Here is a 19617-nt window from a genome sequence, read left to right on the forward strand (position 1 = left end):
CCAGGCTGTTTACCTGTTTGTTACTCACAGCCTTCCCCTTTGTCATTAACGGCAGCTTTTGTGTTCAGTCCCAGCCCGGAGCCGTAGATGGGAGCCCAGGGCCTGCTGGGATGGGGTTTTACACTTGTGCTGTCCTTTTGCCCTTCCCCTGAACTCTTTTCATTTCAGTCATGAGCAAACAGTCAGTGCCTGAACTAACAACCCCGCAATCCTCCAAAGCACGCTCCTTACAGTACCAAACAAAGGGAGGCCCGCGTGGGCCGGCCCAGGCCAAGGAATGCAGCTTCRGGGTTCTGCTCCATAAATTTAACCAGCACGACAAAAAGGAGATAATATGAGCCTTCGTGATGATCTGAAAGGGGGAGGTTTGTGTCCCATTGATTGCGGTCTGGCCCCGCGCCAGCCCTGAGCCTGACCGACAGTTGAACCATATCGTTAAGGCGTGTAATACAGCTCGAGTCTTGTACAGCAGCCAATGAGTACATATCCAGAGGGCAAAAGTTTATAAAGAGTCGAGGCTGTCCTGTTTAACCCTCTCACACTGCCTGTAATATACACTGCTGCCATTCACAAATAGGCACTTTGCTATTAAAATGTAAACCTTCGACTTTCTGTGCTTGGAAAACATACACGTATGTCTGATTTCTAATGTGCAGCAGATTTATAAAGTGATCGCGGAAAAATATGTAAAATGGATTTTTTTTAACGAAAAAAAAAATCCAACCCACTCTTTTTTCAGGACTACTTCATCTATAGTTACATAGTTACTTTTTTGTTCAGAGATGTCTTCTGGGTTGTTCAGCAGATTCTTTTATACAGATGGAGCTATTTATTGCCTTGATGTCACCTCATTTAGCATGTGGCTGGTATTTTTATAGATAATTTTTTCACCTAATGTTACTGTTAACATGTGGAATGCTCTTTATCAGTTTTGTAAGTACAGCCAGTTGATCTGAATTGTTCTTGCAACTGCAAACTCTTAAAATCAAAACAAACCTCATGAGTAGCTTTTTGCTGGGCGAGGTTTGTGCTGGAKCACTTTGCTGTGCCTGTTGCAGCCCCACTTGTAGTAACTGAGGAGTATAAAAGGAGGATCTGACAGAGAAGAAACATGTAGTCATTAGCATTGATGGGCACAGCCAGAGTCATGGTCCTGATGCTGGGCAGGGCCCCTGGGTTTTTTTCCACCCCCCCAAAGTAGATTTGCTTTCCCAGAAAGGCAGGAATACAATGTGGAAGCATTTCTGTTAGATTGAAGTATCTTACACTTGAAATAAAGTGACCACGTGTGCATTTAATACAACTGGGTATTGCTTTACCATCATTGATGGGACCATTAGAAACGTGATTCCCCATCCCTGGCAGTGTCCAAGGCCAGGTTGCCCTGGGCTTGGAACACCCTGGGATAGTGGAAGGTGGAAGGTGTCCCTGCCATGGCAGGGGGTGGAACAGGTGAGCTTTAAGGTCCCTTGCAGCCCAGACCAGTCTGGGATTCCCTGATAAGAGCAGTGCTCCATCTGCTCTGGGCCCTGCCTGGCAGCAGACAGTATTTAATATTTGAAACCCTCACACAGTGCCTGAGATTGAGCAGCATTATGGCCCTGGGCACTCTGGTTTCACTAAGGCATGTTCAGCTCCTGCTCTCACACAGGGGTTTGCAGGAAAGCCCTGCTAAGAACCATCTTTTACATTTGGAGCATTTTCAGCACATTGGTTAGACAAGAAACTTTTTAAGGTGACAACTGCAGTCATCTTTGTAATCAGTACAGGAAGGGTCTGGGGGAAATTGGAAGCAGGGATGGCMGTGTTATGTTTTGTCTTAAGCTTGGTGTTACCAAAGTGCTTGAACCAGTGGGTTTTGTTGCACAGCTGTTACAGCCAGAGGAGGGGCAAGTGCCAGAGGTTGATGCCCAGAGTGCAGCTGGTGTCAGTGCTTTGTCYACAGTGCAAGTTCATACACCTTACCCAGAAATTGCATTCTTMATATGGATGCCATAATTGTGTCTTAATTAATCTCTTCTCACTTCCTTTTGAACTTGGAGCCTGATGGAGTTGTGTACCATTGTAAACCCAGGGCATAATTCTCAATTTTGATTTGATCTGGTGTACTAAAGGAAAGGGAAGGGGGAGAAAAGCTCAATCTCCCAATAAACTGGCAGGAACAACCTCCATGATAAACAGTTGCTCCTTGAGCATGCTGTACTCTCGTAAAGGCATGTTGGGTCAGCTAAAGGTCTGCAGCATCTGAGCTGGGAGATCCCTCCAAAGAGGAGGGATTTGACTGTAAGTGGGAGGTTTTAACCCTAGGCACCATTTATTTGCATGTTTCTGCCTGAAACTAGCATTTTGGGAACACGTTTAACAAGCACAATATATTCCATGCGTTTGCTGGAATAAACGGYGCATATGAGCTTCCTCAGATCTGCAGTCAGCAGGGAGCTGTCTGGCTTGTGATTTTACACATTCTTGCATCTAACTGAGACGTTCTGATGCCAAATCCAGCACTCAACTGACTGCACTGTGTGTGCACTTTAACACACCTTAGCAGCATCTGTGTTGGAAGCAGTGAGTGAATCCCATGGCAKTGTGCCGGATCTCTGGGATCAGGCTGTGACCTTCCCTTTTGGGAAATACTCCCCAAAGTCCAGCACAGGGCAGGAGGCAACTGCACTGACCCCTTGAAACAGAGCCCCAGTAGAATCACCAGGGAACAGGGAATCTAGATTGCCACATGTTTTCCTGAAATTAGGCCCAAGGCATTAAATGTTCTCAGATGCTGAGARCTGGCACATCAAAATCCTGCTGTCTCTCCCCTTCTGCTCAGTAAATTCAGAGAATATTCCTGCTCATCGCTTGGGTTCAGCACATGAAACAATGTTAAGTGMATCAGCGAGGAAAGAATTGTGGAAATAGTGGATTTTTAGTGCTGTGCAGAGGKGTGATGTGCACTCTAGACCCCATCACAAGCAGCACACGTTCGTTTTCATTTGTTATTCTTGTATTCCCAAGCTATGGCTGCAGCATCGACCATTTGTTGTTATGAGTGGCTGAGTTTTCAGCTCAATTTTAAGATTTACATTATTCAGCATTTAATTGGTTTTGGCACTCCCAAGTGCTTTACACAGTGTACTCCCATCACATCTGTGGCACAAGCACTGTCCTCATTCTGCATTTCATGGAGATCACGTGCATGGGATGGTGATCTTCATGGAAGGCTGCAGGTGCATGTCAGTCTGGAGCTCCAGCAAGTTGATCAGGTATTTTAGTTGTGTACTTTATGATAGAAGATAGAGGTTATTCTCCCTTAGCTTATATTATATCACTTTTAATGTCTGAAATGCACTGAAGCCTCTTCAGACAAAGCACTCCCTGTATTTAGGAAGCAGACTTTTTCCAGAGCCAGTAACAGTTTGATTTTATTATTTCTTGAAAACACCAGCAGCTTTTGAATTGTGTCTTGTATTACCTGCCATTTTCCTTTGTTTGAATTAAGGTTGTTTTATAATTATTTCAAGGGGATAAAACTGGTTCCCAGGCTAAAAGTCAGTATGCCAAGGTACAGCCCAGAGGAGGCTTTTGTCAATAAATTTTATATAGACCTGAAAAAAACTTGAGTTTACAATGGAAACACTGAATTTGAGCTGTACCAGAACCAGCAAGTTGCTGCTTAACTGGGCTGGGATAACGAGGTGGTGAAACTGGAACACACCTTGCTGGTGACAGTTGCTGAAGTTTTGGCTGCAAGAAGCGGGTCTGGGTGACAGAAATGATTCCTGGAGAGTTTTGTGAGGAGCCCTGGGGCTGAAGGATCCTTTGGGAGGGAGCCCATGGCCAGGAGCAGCCCAGGATGTGGCCATGGAGCTTGGCTGACAGGCAGGTGCTGCAGCAGGTCAGCTCTGTGAAGAGCCTGGTCCATCAAACACAAGTTCCAGGTGCCACAATTCCATCCCCTTGCCCTTAGAGCTGGTGTTTGTGCAGGATTTGGGGTGTCCATTCTCTGGTTGGGTTTTTGAACAGATCTGTGGTCACCACTRCTGTTCTCTTACCCAGATGAGAAATTCCCCAGATACACATTTTGAATCTAATCCAGTGATTACTGTGTTGGTCATGGGGTTTGTCCATGTTGGTTTTTCTCAGAAGTTGCTACATTTCCTAAAGCCGTATTATTATGAATAATTATTCTGGGTGTGATGCTGAGGAAACKGAAAGATGTAGATTTGTAAATAATCTCTAAATCATTTTAGAAGAGGAGTAGTTGTTTTAACAGATAAACGTCYGTTGATATACAAAGTTTGAGGCCTTCTGAATTTATTTTTTTAATGTTTTTGTCAAGGTACTCAGGGTAAATTTTAGGGAAATTTTTTAGGTCCAAGAGACCCTCAAAGATGAGTAACAGTTGTTTTCAAAACCACTGTGTGTTTAAGCACCTCTAGAGGAATCACATCTACAGACCTGATGGAGTAGGTACCTGATAGGGGCAGACATGGAGTGAAAGGACAAGGACAGGTGATTCTGGAAAACACGTGGTGTCTCTTGGAGAGTTTTCTCAACCTGAGTTGGTCAATAGTGATCCCCACTAATACCCGACCACCTCTTTCATCAGGTTGGTGATGTGTTTGATTACAAAACTTCTGGTTTAAAAGTGGCCAGCTGAACCCCAAGGACTCAGTGAGCTGCTYAGCAAACACCAACCAGTTACTGCATTTCACTGGTTCCAGTGCAGATSCAGCTGCAGTGAGAGCTGCAGTGCTCAGCTCAAAGCAGGGCAGGGCTGGTGTGTTTGTCTCAACCTCCCAACACCCTCTCCCAGCCCTTTGTGCCTCCTTCCAGCAGCACCATTCCCTGCTGTGCCGGGCAGACGTGAGGGCATTCCTGCCTTGTATTGCCTTTGTGTGCTTATTAAAAAGGAATCAGCAGATCTGCTGAGTGCCTGGCTAATGGAACCCAGATGTGGGCACCGCCGCCCGCTCCGCTTGACAAATCTGCAGCTTTGGGGATTTCACCAGGGTTGCTTATTATTTACAGAACGTAACTTGAGACAGTAGAACAAATTTTTAGATTAAAAAAAATCAAGTGGTGTGGAATGTTTTTAGCTGTGCAGACCAAACAGAGCAGTTTGCCAAGGGGTGACAGACTAAATCAATGCAGTTTAGGGCCAGCAGCAGTGGCACTGGGTTGGAGAGCTGCTGGCCTTATCACCAAGATGGGAATGATCTGTTATCACCAAGTTCAGTGTCTGAGTGTGGAGGGCACACTGAGCAGTGAACTTGTACTGTGAAGTGCTTCTTCCATTTAAAAACAAAACCAAAACAAAACCTTGGTTCAGAAACCAAAACAAAACCTTGGTTCAGGAACTGCCAAACCTTCAGAAATCCATTGTGGTGCCCAGTGCCTTTGTGGTACTGGTGCTTTCTGTCTGACATGCTTTGAGCCAGGCATTAGAAACCAGTGTTCCTGTAGTTACAGTGTCTATAGGATTTTAAGACCCTCTTCTGTCCCCACTTTTAGGATAGTCTTGCTTGCAGTGCTTCCAATCCCTCAAGGTACTACAGAACATTGGAGAGGCTGGCACAGGAGAATATTTGTCTGAAGGATGGTTCATGATAAACCCTCTCACAGTGCAGCTGCTCTGTCCCAGTTATCCAACCTTGCTGGATGCRGGATGGAATGTGTCTCAGCCAAGCATTATTGATCAGCCACTGTTAATGAGAACCCTTAGGCTGCAGGCAGTCACTCTTTGAACTTGTCAGCAGGTGCCATAAAGAGGTTTAACAGGGCCTGCATTAGAGATCTTTTGCTGTTTTCCAGCTTTTGGAAGTTAGGAAGTAGGACAAGCAGCAGGATGTGAATTACACTGGTTGGAATTCTTTAATTTCTTTGGAACTTTGTCTCAACAYTTTGCATTCATGGAGGCAAGCACTTTTGTTTACTGCCTTGGAAGAGTCTAACAGGTAAAAACAGACACATGTTCACTGCTTGTGTAGGTTTAGAAAGAGAAGAATGCTGTAGTTGGTGCAGATGAATCTTGCTTGGATCTAAGGGATCCAAGGGGCAGGAGAGGTGACTTGCTCCAGTGCCACAGTACTTAATAGCACAGCCCTAACCACTGCATTCAGGCTTGTCAAAAACTCGAAAGAAAACAAATTTTAAAAGGGTGTCCAGGTTTCAGGTGTGTGACAGCTGCTGAGGGGGAAGGTGACAAGGAAATGAGGCTCCAGAGAAAACATGTGCAGAATACAGAGCCCAAAAGGTGAGTGCTCTGTGCTGGTGCTGGGCAGCTCCAAAAGCAGGTGATGCTCCATGAGACCTTCCTCCTGTCCCTGGATCAGAAAGGCTGGAACTCCTTGTGCAGGGCTTTTGCAAAGTCAGGATGGGAAGGGAGAACACCAATCCAAAATGGTGATKTGGCTGGGAAATTTGTAACAGCAGTAGCCTGGAAGAGCTGTGAAATACCATGGAGCAGCCCCAGAGTGATGCTGCTGGGAAGGGACAGGGAATGAAGCAGGGCTCGGCAGCCTGTAACACAATTCTTCAGGGGCAGGGCGTTCCAGGAGCTTGAAGGAATTCAGAGTATTATTTTTTAACAAAATACTGCTAAGGGAGGAACCGAGCCTGCAGTTCTGCAGTGCTGTGGCCAGTATCAACCTCTGATGGCTGTCAGCCCAAACRTGTGTGTCTTTATTATCATCATTTTTAACAGACATATAGAAGGGTAAAGTGTGTTAAACCCTGCTATGGTGACCCTAATTAATGAGGATTTTTCTTTTGTCTTAATTTAACTGCATGTTCCTATTTCTGTAACTATAGAATTTGCAGTCTCCTGTCATTGTCCATTGGTGAGAGCTCTCTCTAGGTTTTTGCACTCTTATTTTTTTGTAGAGCACTGAGAAGAAACAGTCAAATCAGTAAAACTGCTGATAAATACATCCCAAATCTTCAGAGTATACTCTGCTTATGGCAGTTCTTCCTACTAGTTTAGCTACTTACCCCTTCATTGCAGACAAAATCCTGCTATTTTTCTATTTGTACGGTTCTGTGTCTCAAAGAAATACATGAGCAGACATCATGTCCTCCAGAGTCTTACAGGATCAACACGCCGTGTTTGTGAAGACCTTGGGTGTGGGGGAAAAGGGCCCCACAAGCCCTGATTCTAAAACTCAACCAATTATTGTGTATGACTGAGGCCTGGGAAAAGAAAGAGATGTTAACAGCCTACATAGAAGAAGAATGCTGCATCCTTGAGAAAAGCAGATTAGAATGCAGAATKGATAACGCAGGTGGCTGAAAATTATAAGCATTACTAATACTGTAGCTTTTGCAAACTCACCAATTATGTTCTGATTACTAATTAAACAGCTGTCTCTTGATCAATGTATGTTTGACACAAATGTGTACTCTGGTTGCTAAAGTGGATAAAAGAGGCTTGTCCCATAATAAAGTTCTTCTTTCTTTCTTTCTTTCTGTTTTTTCACCCACTTTTTGTGTGTTTTGTATCTATTCTTTTCTGTCGCTGTTTAGCCAGCAGCGACACTTGGGATTCTCGAAGGCTTTGTCACACCTTGTATTCCAGTGTGACAGAACTGTGTGTGACAGTGTCCTTGGCAGCAGGGCTGTCCCAGCTCATCTCTGTGTGTCTCTTGTGCAGGACCCAGGCGGAGCGAGTGCGCAAACCCCGCTGCTGCAGGGGACCCCAGGGGCTGCTGCCCCGCTACCTGGAGAGCCAAGCAGAGGGGCAGGAGCAGCTCTTCAAACTGACAGACAACATCCAGGACGAGTTGTGAGTACACAGCTGCTTACACAGCTACTTTGAGCTGTTCTGTTCTGTTTGGTGTCATGTCTTTGTGTCTCAAACTGCTTCACACACAGACACGTGTTCACCTCTGGGGTGCTCACCACAAGGACATGGAGGGGCTGGAGCATTCCCAGGGAAGAGAATGGAGCTGGGGAGGGGTCTGGAGCACCAGGACTGGCTGAGGGAGCTGGGGGGGCTCAGTCTGAAGAAAAGGAGGCTCCAGGGGGACCTTGTGGCTCTGCACAACTCCCTGACAGGAGGGGGCAGCTGTGGGGGGTGGGCTTTGCTCCCAGGGAACAGGAACAGGAGTTGTACCAAGTGAGGTTTAGGTTGGATATTGGGTTAACTTTATTCAAGGGAAGTCATAAAGCCGTGGCACAACTGCCCAGGGCAGTGGTGGAGTTGCCATCCCTGGAGGGATTTAAAAGCCAGGTGGATGTGGCACTTGGGGACATGGGTTAGTGGTGGCCTGGGCAGTGCTGGGGGAACAGTTGAATTTGATGGTCTGAGAGGGCTTTTCCAACCCCAGTTATTGTGTGATTCTACAGGGCATGTCAGTTTGTTGGATTGGGGTCTAAAGGCAGAATTCATCAGGTGCCCAATGTCCACATCAGCTGCTGATCAGCTGTGTCACATATGGTGTCAGATGCTTTGTYTGTCACCCATCAGAGCATCTGCCAGGGCAGAGGGTGGGAACTGCTGATGGTGGAGCTGGCAGAGGGAGGTACAGGTTCWGCAGGGTCACTTGGTGTCACCAGTGTCACTGAGCAGGCTCCATGTGCCACTTCAGGCTCTGCTTGAGGAAGAGTTTGCAATCTGCCACTTGTGGCCCTGTGAGTTACACTCGGGGTATCCTGTTTCCATCTCCTTTCAGGACCTTTGTGCCTATTCAGGCTGACTCTWAGGCAGGGAGACTGGAAAGAGCAATTTGTGACCAAAAAAAATCAGCAGTGTAGCCCATAGCAGAGCAGTGGCCTTTGTCATCGAGTCACGCTGTTCATTCACTGTGACTCTCGCCATTAGGAACATCATTCAACAGGAACACAGTGTTTCTTGTCATGGAAAATAAGTACAAAATTATGCCTCTGACTTTTATCCTAGTATCATAATCAGAAACACATTTAAAGACCTGATTATTTGCATATTTTCCTTCAGAGTTAAATCCATAAAAGGGGGTTTAATACCTTGCTCTACTGTTCTAACTAAATGTTTCCACATTTTTTTCCAGTTAGGCTCGCTGTTTCACTTCTGGAAAATATTGTGTAATTACTTCCTGATGTTGTTAAAAAACCCACAAATTCTCCAGAGATCTGGTTGCTTCTACTTTGTTCTACTGGATCATGTTTCATTTAATTTTTCATTTTATTAATTTGAGATATTTTTAATAGTGTAGATGTATGGGTTTAAAAAAAAAAAAAGTTGTATGTTGCAGTAGTATCTGAAAAGGTTAAAAATACCCATTTTAAGAACTAGACACTGAGAAGAAAGCAACAGTTGGCAAGAGSAAAGGTAATGATGCATGACTCAAACTTAGAACAAAATGTAGAGCCTGAACTACAAATTAGCTAATGTTTCTGGGCTTCTCCATTAACTCACTGACCTCTGTTTCCATTCCTCTCAATATATACATGCCACCAGTAAAAATCTTGTAAGAAATGGTGCATCATGTGCTGTTCTTGCAGAACAGTTCAGCAGTTCCCCGTGCATGGCCCGGGGTCCCCGGTGGCATCGTGACCCCGTCGGATCCGGGGCCTCCCTCAAACATTCATGTTTGATGTGTCTGTTCTTCTGCAGCTGTACTGCTGCTCTGCGTTTAAATTAAGTTTTCTGTGACACTTCATAAAAAAGTCACTCTGCATCCTATTTAACTAATTTCAAAGGCAGAACCTTAGCCCGAAGTGTTTGAACTCCAGTGGAAAACTGCGGGGCAGCTGCTGGTTTCCGGAACTCTGTTAATGTTGTCTTTCACCTGGGTTCCTGTGAGCTGAAATTCACTTTTCTTCCAGTTGTTTTACTTAAAGGAACACAGTTCATTTTTCCCATCRTGGAGCTTCATCCAGGGTTAGAGCTGGGTAAGGTACATTACAGGCCCTTTTTAATCAACATTGACGTGACAGTGTGGGTTGGATTGGTGTGTGCACCTTTCCCAGTGTGAGGGGAGTGAGRGCAGGGAGGGGAAGGCAAGTTCAGTGCAGAGCAGTGTCTTTGAGAAGACTGGGAATACAGAATTACTGGAGTTATCCTTTGATACCACAGAAAGAAACCATGGCCTGACCTCCTGCCATATTACTTGTTATTAGCATCCCTTTTATAGCTCTGGGGTTACTTGGCTACAGCTCAGAGTAGTTTGTGCACAGTGTTATTGAACTGGTAGAGCCAAGGGTGGGTTTGGAGATAGGGGAATTTTTCTGTTTACCAGAGACACATAGTGACAAAGGTCACMGATTTCTAAGGTTCTGCAGYGTGTGAGGACWKCAGRCAGCTTTGTATGAGCAAACAGGGCAGCAACTGGGAACCTGCCTGACAGCTGGAGAATCCTGCTTGTACACAGATGCATGTCAGCTCTGGGGGCTGTTAGCAGAGCTTTATTGCTCTATTTAGCACTACTTTATTATTTTACTCAGCTRTGATTTCACATTCAAGTTGATGAATTTTTCAGCATTTAAAAAGCCCCACTAATGAGGTTCATTTCAGTAGTAAATCAGAAGTGGGGGAGAAGCATTTGTGTATTCAACATCCATTTCACTTTTGCACCTTAGAGTTATTTTTTTGCACACCAGATTTCAGCCATCATAATTCTCAATATTCCTAACTCACTCTTCTCCCCCTCTTCCTATTCATCACTCAGCCTAATCTCCCTGGGGAAACCTGCTTGCTGCTTAACCTCTCACCCCGTGTTAAACAGCTAATTTCTCTTTTCTGCTACTGATCCTGGCAGCAGGTTCAGCTTGTTTTTGGTTTTGAAGGCAGGGAGGTGTGGGGAGCAGGGAAGTACAGGAGGGTTACAGGATAATGCTCTTGTCAAAAATGTTTGCAAACCTCTCAYGTACCAGCTCTGAAACTGAAGGTAGGTGCAATTCAGCTTCAGCATTAGGGCTTGCAGTGCTCCAGAGCAAGGAAATTACTGTTTCTGAGCCTTGTCAAAGGACATTTTTATGTGTCCCTGTAATGCCCAGAGCTGGTGGGCAGGCAGGCAGCACTAATGCTTGATTTATAGCATGATCTTTTTATAACTAGGGGAGAGGGTCCATCATCAGCTTCATTTCTAAAMAGTTTAAATTAAATACAGATGAATTGTACATTTTGCGCTGCTGCACTTTCTGACAGGCTTCTGAAGGTCACAGAACAGGTGAAGACAGTGGTTAATTTGCTGTTTTTAGCTTTAAGCTAATCATGTTTTCTCCTTTGTTGCAGCTTTATCGCAGTGGAAAACATCGACAGCTACTGTGTGCTCATCTCCTCCAAGGCAGTGTACTTCCTGAAGAGTGGGGACTGCACAGACAGGGATTCCATATTCCTGGAGGTCAGGTATGATGACCTGTACCACTGCCTGGTGTCCAAGGACCACGGGAACGTGTACATCCAGCTCACCAAGAAGGCTGTGAACACGAGCAGCGGCGTGGCCATGCCGGGCCCCTCCCAGCAGCGGCCCATGGTGAGCAGCACCCCTTTCCCCATGAGTGTTTCAGTCACTGGCTTTGCTCTGTCAGCACTGAAAACTGGGCTGCCCAGCTTTCAGTGACTGTAGAAGCTTCTCCCTCAACTCCTGAGAAACCTGAAGAAAGGAAAACCCTAAAATATTCCTGTGGGCAGGAAAGTAGCAGGAAGAAACATGTGTTTACCTGTGAAAAGCTTGTAACTTGACCACATAAATGGAACTTGGGTACTTTGCTGTCTGTTTAATCTTCTCCTACAAGTAGCATTTTTTGCTGTGAGGTTGGTAACACTGGMACCAGTGTTTATATTATTTTGTGCCATTGCAGTAGTTGCTCGGGGCTGTTCTGCAGGCCCAGTTACAAGCTCACCCCTGACCCAAGTCAGTTCACATTCCAAACAGACCAGCCAGATAAAAGGTGGGAGGGGAGGCAAAGGAAGTAACCTCAGGTATGGCACAATGTTCCTGCTCTCAGCCTTGAGTATCTGTGTGTGCACCTGGTGCTCCCACACGCCTCTTCCTTACTCCAGCCTCAGTGCTGAGAAGGAAGCTCCTCTGAAGCCTTTCTGTCCTTTTCTTCAAACCTAAAATCTACTGTGCTTTAGCTGACAGCAGGAGCACATTAAGAAAAATCCCCTTTCTTTCTGCAGGTGAAAGTGAAATCRGAAGCTCTGGCAGTAAAGCTGTCCCAAGAAATCAACTATGCAAAGAGCCTTTACTACGAGCAGCAGCTGATGCTGAGACTCAGTGAAAATCAAGAACAACTTGAGCTGGACTCTTGAAAATCCACTTCCTCACTGCCAGCAAGAGCTGCAAGCACCAGGCTGGAGCCAGAATTGTGTGACTAGAGAGGGAAAAAAATATAATTTTAGTATTTAGAGAAAACAAAAGAGGTGGCTTTTCTTTTTTAAGCACTAGTTGTATAACAGAGGTGTAGCTGACACAGCTTTGGGTCTGGGAGAAGCCCTGTATTTTGCTAACATGTATATATGTACAAGTGTTCATGTAAATACGACGGGCAGCGGGTGTTGGTATAAATATGAGTCTGTTTACTGTGTAAAGAAATTAAAGGAGCTCTACTGAGTYGTACTGCACTACCTGACACGAACCTTTCTCGGTCTCTGTTTTTTTTCCTGGAGAAAACTGATTTTCATAGTGCAGGAATGTAGATAAACCTTTAAAAATATAAAGCTAAGAATTAATTAARCTGTTGGAGCACAGGTGTCCCGTGGTGTGAAGTTTTAACACCATGGTTAGGGTGCATTGACTCTGATTAGGGTGCATTGGTTGGGTTGTTTAAGGGGCTTTTGGTTATTTTTTCTCTTAACTCACTAATACAGGCAAATACAGGAGACTTGGTCTTCCACTGAAATGTCAACCTCTTTTTGAACAAAAAAATTGCATTTTGGTAAATATTACAGGGAGGATTCAGTTTTACATGCACAGTGTGCATTTCAAGGCCCCTGTTTCTGACTTGCTTTTGAAGTAGTTGAAGTGAGCAGCCTTGGAAATTGAATCTTTAACTTTGGATTTTTCCTTCCATTGGAGGAAGAGTGGGGGAGAGAAGATCACCAGCWTGTTGGACTTCACAACATCTTCAGAAGTAAACTTCTAAATAATAAAAATAGCACAGGTGTTTTTTTTCCCCGGTGTCGTACACAGCATCAGTATTTGTCTCATTAACTGTGACCACACTGCAGAGAGAGGATTAAACATCTTAACTCACAGGAACTGGAACCCTCAGTGTCACAGTTACTCCCTGGAAGTGCCAGGTGTGGGTGTGAAGACACAACTCTCCTATAGCTGCCAAGTAATGTGTATTAAAAAGTGTTACTTTATAAACCTTTAACTCACTGTAAGCAGAGCTTGGAAAGGTAAAGTAATTTGAAGGTAAAGTCCTTTCATGGAGACACATGGGAATATTTTGGTATTGAATGAAACCAGTTCTGAACTCTTGTAAAATGTTAAGCTGCTAAAGGTGGGGAAGGAAAACAAGGAGTAGTTCAGTGCTATGCTGTGCATTTCCAGGGGATGGATGGAGTACCTGAGGTCTGGAAGCATCCAGATGCTGAGCAAACCAGAGCAGTCATGGAACAGTGGCACCCTTGGTGTGAGTGCCCTGAACCCAGAGAGCCACGGTAGGTTTGTAAGAAAAAACCTGTCCAGCCTCAAGGTGTGATAAAGAGYAGATGAAATAACACCTGAGCAGGGGTAGGAGGGAAGAGCCTTCTCTAACTGGTAAAGGGACACCACACACAGCATGGAAAGGACACTGGAGGGGGAAATTCAGTATCTTCCTTCTCCTCCCCTCCCCTTCCTTCCCTGTTTTCCCAGACCTCTCCTCCCATTTACTGACCTGTCRCATCCTTTCCTGTTGTGTTGGGTTGATTTTATGATAACACTCTATTCCTATATTCCGTCTGCTTRTATGCCCAAAATGTGCCTTTAAATACGACCCAGAAGAAGGAGCAGGGGCAGCTGAAAAAGCAGCGTGGGTGGTTAAAAGCCAGAGCTGTGGCACACGCTGGGTTAAGTAGCTCAGCTAAGCTAGCTGGAGAACTCACCTGGCTGAGTGCAGGAGAGTTATGGTGTTGCAGCTTAGCTAGCTCGGGTTTGTCAGCTTGGGCAAACAGCTCTCCCTGGACTGCCACCCCTTCTGCGCCTCCTGTGATTTTTTTCTGGAGCAATTCAGTGGGGTTTCATTCCAAGAACCAGGAGGCAAGCGCCGATCAGCCGGTGGCCAGTGGGGAAAAGCCGCGGGCACTGCTCTGTCTCGCCCCCAACTCTGGAGAAGCCAAGTTGGCTAGAGAAACGCTCACCGAGCCCTCTGTTTCATCCACAGTGAGGAGAGGACTWCCATCAAGTTCCCACGTTGCCTGAGCAACCACGTGGACTTTTTGTTTCTTTTTTTCCCAGGACAAGAGCCGCGCCATCTTTCCTTGCACCACGTGCCGAGCGGCTGTGAGAAGAGTGGCATGCGTTCCTAGACTTTTGAATATCTAACAATTACTCTTTTTTTTTTTTATCTCTGTCCTGTAAGCACCTTGTTTTGTTAATAAACTATTTTTCTCTTCATATTCGCCCAAACATCTGTTTCATATTGGTGAGAAAAATTATCAAACGTTTTCACTTWAAAAAAAATTTATCCCGTAACATTTCTCTCTGAAAACATTGTGTCAAACCGAGACACCTGTCCTCCCTTTTCCTTCCTTTTCCCATCCTTTCCACCTTTCCTCCTCTTTACTGTCTTCTTCCCCCTTTTCCTGCCCACGCCTTTGTGCCCCTTTTCTCCTCTTTACTGTTCTGGCTTTTCCCCCTGTCCTCCCCTCCCTTATCCCTTTCTCTGGCCCACAGTTTCAATCCAGAGCTTCTGCAAAGGTGAATAAATTCAGGGCTGTGTCTCACCGTCTACTGGAAACAAACCCATCCCTCCCCACTAACTGACCCTGTTGCTGGGTCAGGTATGACTTGTCTGACTCTGGAGACAGGGAATGTCCTCACCTTCTCAAGGCATGAAAGTAACTGGAGAAAAAGAAACTTTTAGGGACCAAAACCAGGGCTGGAGTTTTGTGTGTCCTTGTGCATCTGTGGCACATTCACAGTAAAACCCCGTTTTCCTTGCCAATTGCTGGATCATGAATGATCCTGTGAACAGCACCCTTGTGTCCCCCTGCTCCTGACACAGCCCCAGGAACTCTGGGCTGATCCATCTGAGCAGCTCCAGTCCCAAGAGCTGTTTTCCAAAGCAGTGCAGTGTTTACATTTTTGTGGGGAGAAGCTAAGTGGCTAAATGGGCCCCATCTCAAACCAGAGCAATAATCAGGCATTCCCAGTGACAGGGACCTTCTGATCTCTTTGCTATCTCATTTCCTCGACTGCATGAGGCTTTTCAGCATTTATCCATTTTCTCTTCAATAAAATACTTTGTAAAGTCTTAGCCCAATTACATATATTTTTTTTAACTTCTTTTTCTCTCTAAAGCACAGTTCAGTCAGAACCTGCTTCCTCCAGTGCACAACCCCCTGGGCTGACAAACCCTCTCAGCCCTTGCTCTGCTTTTCTTCTCAGAGGAATCACTTGGATTTGCTGCTCACAACGACTTCACCTCCAGTACCTCACACTGCAACAGCAGGTTTTGGTGAATATTCTCTTTTTAGATTACAGGGTGCTGCACAGATATTAAAAAAAAACAAAAAACAACCAAACAAAATCAAAGCACTTCTGATTGAATCAAGGCACAATTTTAATTAGGCCAAGGGCTGCTCAAAATCCACTTACACAWCTTTTCTTCTGACAAAGAATAACACTGTGTATGCTTCTGTACTACTTCTTTTAATATCCCCACCCCCAAATGTACATGTACTTCAAAATTYTCTTGAAAAGCAAAGGCTGTGTTCCAAACTCCTATATACGACCCTTCTAAAAGCAGGGTTGTTTCAAAGAACAATCTTATATTTGTCTGAAAACAAATATGATAAAGTAAAATAAGATATAAAATAGAATAAAAAATAAAATAAATAAAAATATTAAATAAAACAAAATAGGATAAAATAAAATATGCTCAGAGCTTCAGACTCCAGTCCAGATTACTGCAGAATTTCAGCTCAGCAGCACACTCTTGCACCACATTATGATGCTAAATTCTATCAAATGCAGGACTGGGACAAACCAYTTCCAACTCCCCACTTCTGTTCCAGGTTTGACTTTTTCTTGCAGCCCATTTCTCACAGGTGTTGGTGGCCTCCCAAATGGTCTGAGAGCTCTGACAGAGAGCTCAGGGCAGCACAAACCCACCTGCCTCCCCCTGCCAGAACCATCCCTGGCCAAACAACGTTTTGTTAACAGGATTTGGAGCAGTTTGACTGAGCCATGGAGTTTTTGTGGTTCTCCAGCAGATTTTCTGGAGTGGGAGAATGTGATGCAAAGCCAGSCCCAGCTGGGTCTGTGACCAGCCCTGCTCATGCCTCGGGTGCAGGAGAGGGCAGAATCCGACCAGGATTCCTGCCAGAAAGAGAAGGTTACTCATTAACCACYGACAAACACTGGGGGAAAAGTCACGTTGTTTTGCTCAGTAGAACCACAGCCGACTTTTGGCCAGAAACACAAACACTGTAGTGCAAACTGCAGCTCCATCAGAAGGGTCAGCTCTGCTCAGGGCCTGGGGACACTCACCATGAACACAGCATCAGAATCCCAAAATCCCAACTGGTTTGGCCTGGAAGGAACCTTGAAGCTCATCCTGTCCCACCCCTGCTATGGGTAGGGACACCTCCCATTGTCCCAGGTTTCTCCAAACCCCAATGTCCAGCCTGGTGTTGGTCACTGCCAGAGATCCAGGGGCAGCCACAGCTCTGGGCACCCAGTGCCAGGAACACACAATTTGTCCATGAGGCAGTGTCCCAGGGGGTTGTCTGGTGCCTGTTTGGATTTTTGGGTTTTTGGGTTTCCTTCCCTGTAGCTGCCACCCCACTGCCTGACCCTGTGCCCCTCAAAAGCAGGGACAGGAACAGCTCTGCACCTCAGCTCTGGGCTGACTCAGRAGCAGTGAAAGGCCACGGGCCAAGTAAACAACTTCCATGTGCATTTCCATTTTGGATAAATGGCTGGGTCACCCAAAGGACAGGGCTGTGGATGGGAGCTGCAGAACAATGGGTTCTGAAAATGCCAGCAAAAAAAAAAAAAAAGGTCCCCTGCATGCTGCAGCTGTGGAGGAATCCTAACAAATAAAGGAGAAATCCATCATACCAGCTATCCTCAGCCCTCCAGACACCGCAAAAGCAAACATTTGCTGGGCCCTGGGAGGGTGACTCACCATTCCTAAGGACTGTTGCTCCGAGGCCTTTGGCAAACAACCACATCCAGCCATACAAACCACCCGCTATCARAATAATGACGTAGCAAAAAACCTGTGCCTGCATGTAGGTTTCACGGGAGGAAAGGAATAAAATGTTTTTTACACCATTTGCAGGATCAGACTCTGTGCCTCAGTTTCCTTTTGGCAAGGCCAGGTCCCTTCAGCAGCTCCAGCAGAACCACTGACATCCCCTTTCTGCCAATTCAGAGCCCTCCCATTCATCCTTTTTCAGGACTTCTTTGAATCTCAAAGCAAGGAGGAAACAGTATTTGAGGTAAACATCCCAGAAATGTGAAGATTCACCTCAGCACCACCTTCTATGCCAGAACACAGCTTTATTTGTGGTGTAAYAGCACTTGCACAATCCTTCAAAGGATTGTCCAGAGACAGCATCCTTAGGCCCCCAGTTCAGACAGGCAAATGTTCTAGAAATTTTTGTGTAAATGGGTACAATTATAATTTCTGACCTGGCTGAGTACCAAGCTGACTCCACTCATGTTATTTACAGTCACAGAATTGTTTGGATTGGATGCTTCCCCCATCGCTCAGGGGAACCTGTGCCTGTGCCTCACCTTCACCATCAAGTTTTCTCACTTATATCTGATCTAGGTCCACCCTCCTTTACTTTAAAACCATTTCCCCTTTTCCTACAGCTATAGGCCCTGATAAAAAGTTTGTCCCCACCTTTCTAGAAAGGCTTCTTGCAATACTGGAAGGGGCTCTAAAGTCTCCCCAGAGTTTTCTCTGCYCCAGGCTGGCAGCCCCAGCTCTCCCAGCCTGGCTCCAGCCCTTGGAGCATCTCTGGGGCCTCCTCTGGACCTGTTTTCTGTCTTTCCTGTGTTAAGGGCTCCAGTCTGGATGAATTTCCTTCCTCCCTGTGTTGGGTGGCTCTAATCTGTACCAGCCTCAGCAGACAAAAAGATGTCACCTCATCATGGGACCTCCTTTTGTGGCAGAAGGCTCCAGTGGTCACTCCTTGGTGCTTTACTAACTCTAATCCCAGCTGCATAAAAATAAAAATAAAAAAAAATTAAACCAGACCAATATCTACCTGGAGAAATTCTGTGCTGCTGATAAAACCTTGTGAGCGAAAATAAACATCTGCCAAGGTCATGATCACACTGAGATCACACTAGAGCTGACATTTATAAGCAGGTTTAAGAGCCAACTCCCCCACTTTCAGCTTCCTGATTTCAAACAGTAAAAATCCACATTACTGGTGAGGCTTCACTCATYTTTCCTTCTTTTCACAGAGCCCTTTTTCCCTCTCCTTCAGGCACACACCTGAGGGATCCCAACATGCAGAAGAACACGTATTTATCCATCACCAGAACACAGCTCAGGATCCCCAGAGCAGCACTGGGAGCTCTCCCAGTCCCACAGAGCAGCASCATTGCCAAAGCAGAGCTCAGGGCTCTGAGCAGCAGCAGCAGCAGTGACAGCTCAGAACTGCTCGTGTGTCCACATCCACCCCAGGATTATCCAACATCGATTTCTGTGTGTTCCTGTGGAAACAACTCCCACCTGGAGCACAGGGATGGATCCATGGATCCACAGCCACACCTTGGGAACACCAAACAGCTCCAGGGCTGTCAGGGGACGGTGCTGCTGTGGCAGAGAGCAGATTCCAGCACAGCTTTCACACCCCAACACTGAGTGAGGAGCCCTTTGTGACACAAAACCCATCACTGAGTGACCACAGACACGATCCCAGCAGCCACACGAGGCACATCCATGGATTCTTCATGGATCCTCCTGCACTCCCAGCCCGCCCTGGGCACAGCTTTCCCCCAGCAGACCCCAGAGCAGCCTCRGTGCTCCAGGACGAGCAGGGAGGAGGCATTTTCTTGCTGCTCAGAGCAGCGATGTTTCCCTTGGCCGAGGCTGGAGGAGCCACTTTTCCATTCCCCCTTCCATTACTCTTTTTGATTGGCACTTTAATGAGGGCGCCGGGGGTCGACCCCCTGCCAGGGGGCCGGTTCATGCCCCGTTTATCTCACAGTCCATGTAAGACTAAAATAACACGCCAGGCTGAGTTTCACTGGCTCGCGATCCCGCAGCCCACCGTGATGGATTGAGTGACTGCAGCAAGTTGGCAGCTGAAGTGTGTTGTAACAGGATCTTTCTGTCAGCGCAGCACAATGGATTTGCTGATTCCCGGCCTTTTCCCGGTGCTCGCCATTGCCATCAGCCCACCAGCTCCTAAAGTTCATTTTCCAGGGGGCTGCAGAGTGATGATAAATAACACAGCAAAGGTTATGCTGAGATTGCCTTCCCCTCGCTGCCCTGATGGAGGAGGGGCAGCGGTGCCAACCC

At 46.1% G+C, this 19617-nt stretch overlaps 1 protein-coding gene across 5 annotated transcripts in view; it reads left to right on the top strand.

Moving 5' to 3' along the window:
* Positions 1 to 12549, top strand: part of VPS13D (vacuolar protein sorting 13 homolog D) — a 95023-nt gene extending 82474 nt beyond the window's left edge. For all 5 annotated transcript variants that reach the window (XM_057382853.1, XM_057382856.1, XM_057382854.1 and 2 more), the window contains 3 exons: positions 7646 to 7777; positions 11207 to 11447; positions 12098 to 12549. In XM_057382853.1, the coding sequence (XP_057238836.1) occupies positions 7646 to 7777; positions 11207 to 11447; positions 12098 to 12229 (505 nt within the window). In that variant the 3' untranslated portion in view covers positions 12230 to 12549. The remainder of the gene's footprint in view (positions 1 to 7645; positions 7778 to 11206; positions 11448 to 12097) is intronic.
* Positions 12550 to 19617: the final 7068 nt, after the last annotated feature.

This window comes from Malurus melanocephalus, unplaced genomic scaffold (assembly GCF_030028575.1).
Source record: "Malurus melanocephalus ecotype Western Australia unplaced genomic scaffold, MMel_1.1 scaffold_590, whole genome shotgun sequence".
NCBI classification, from domain to species: domain Eukaryota; kingdom Metazoa; phylum Chordata; class Aves; order Passeriformes; family Maluridae; genus Malurus; species Malurus melanocephalus.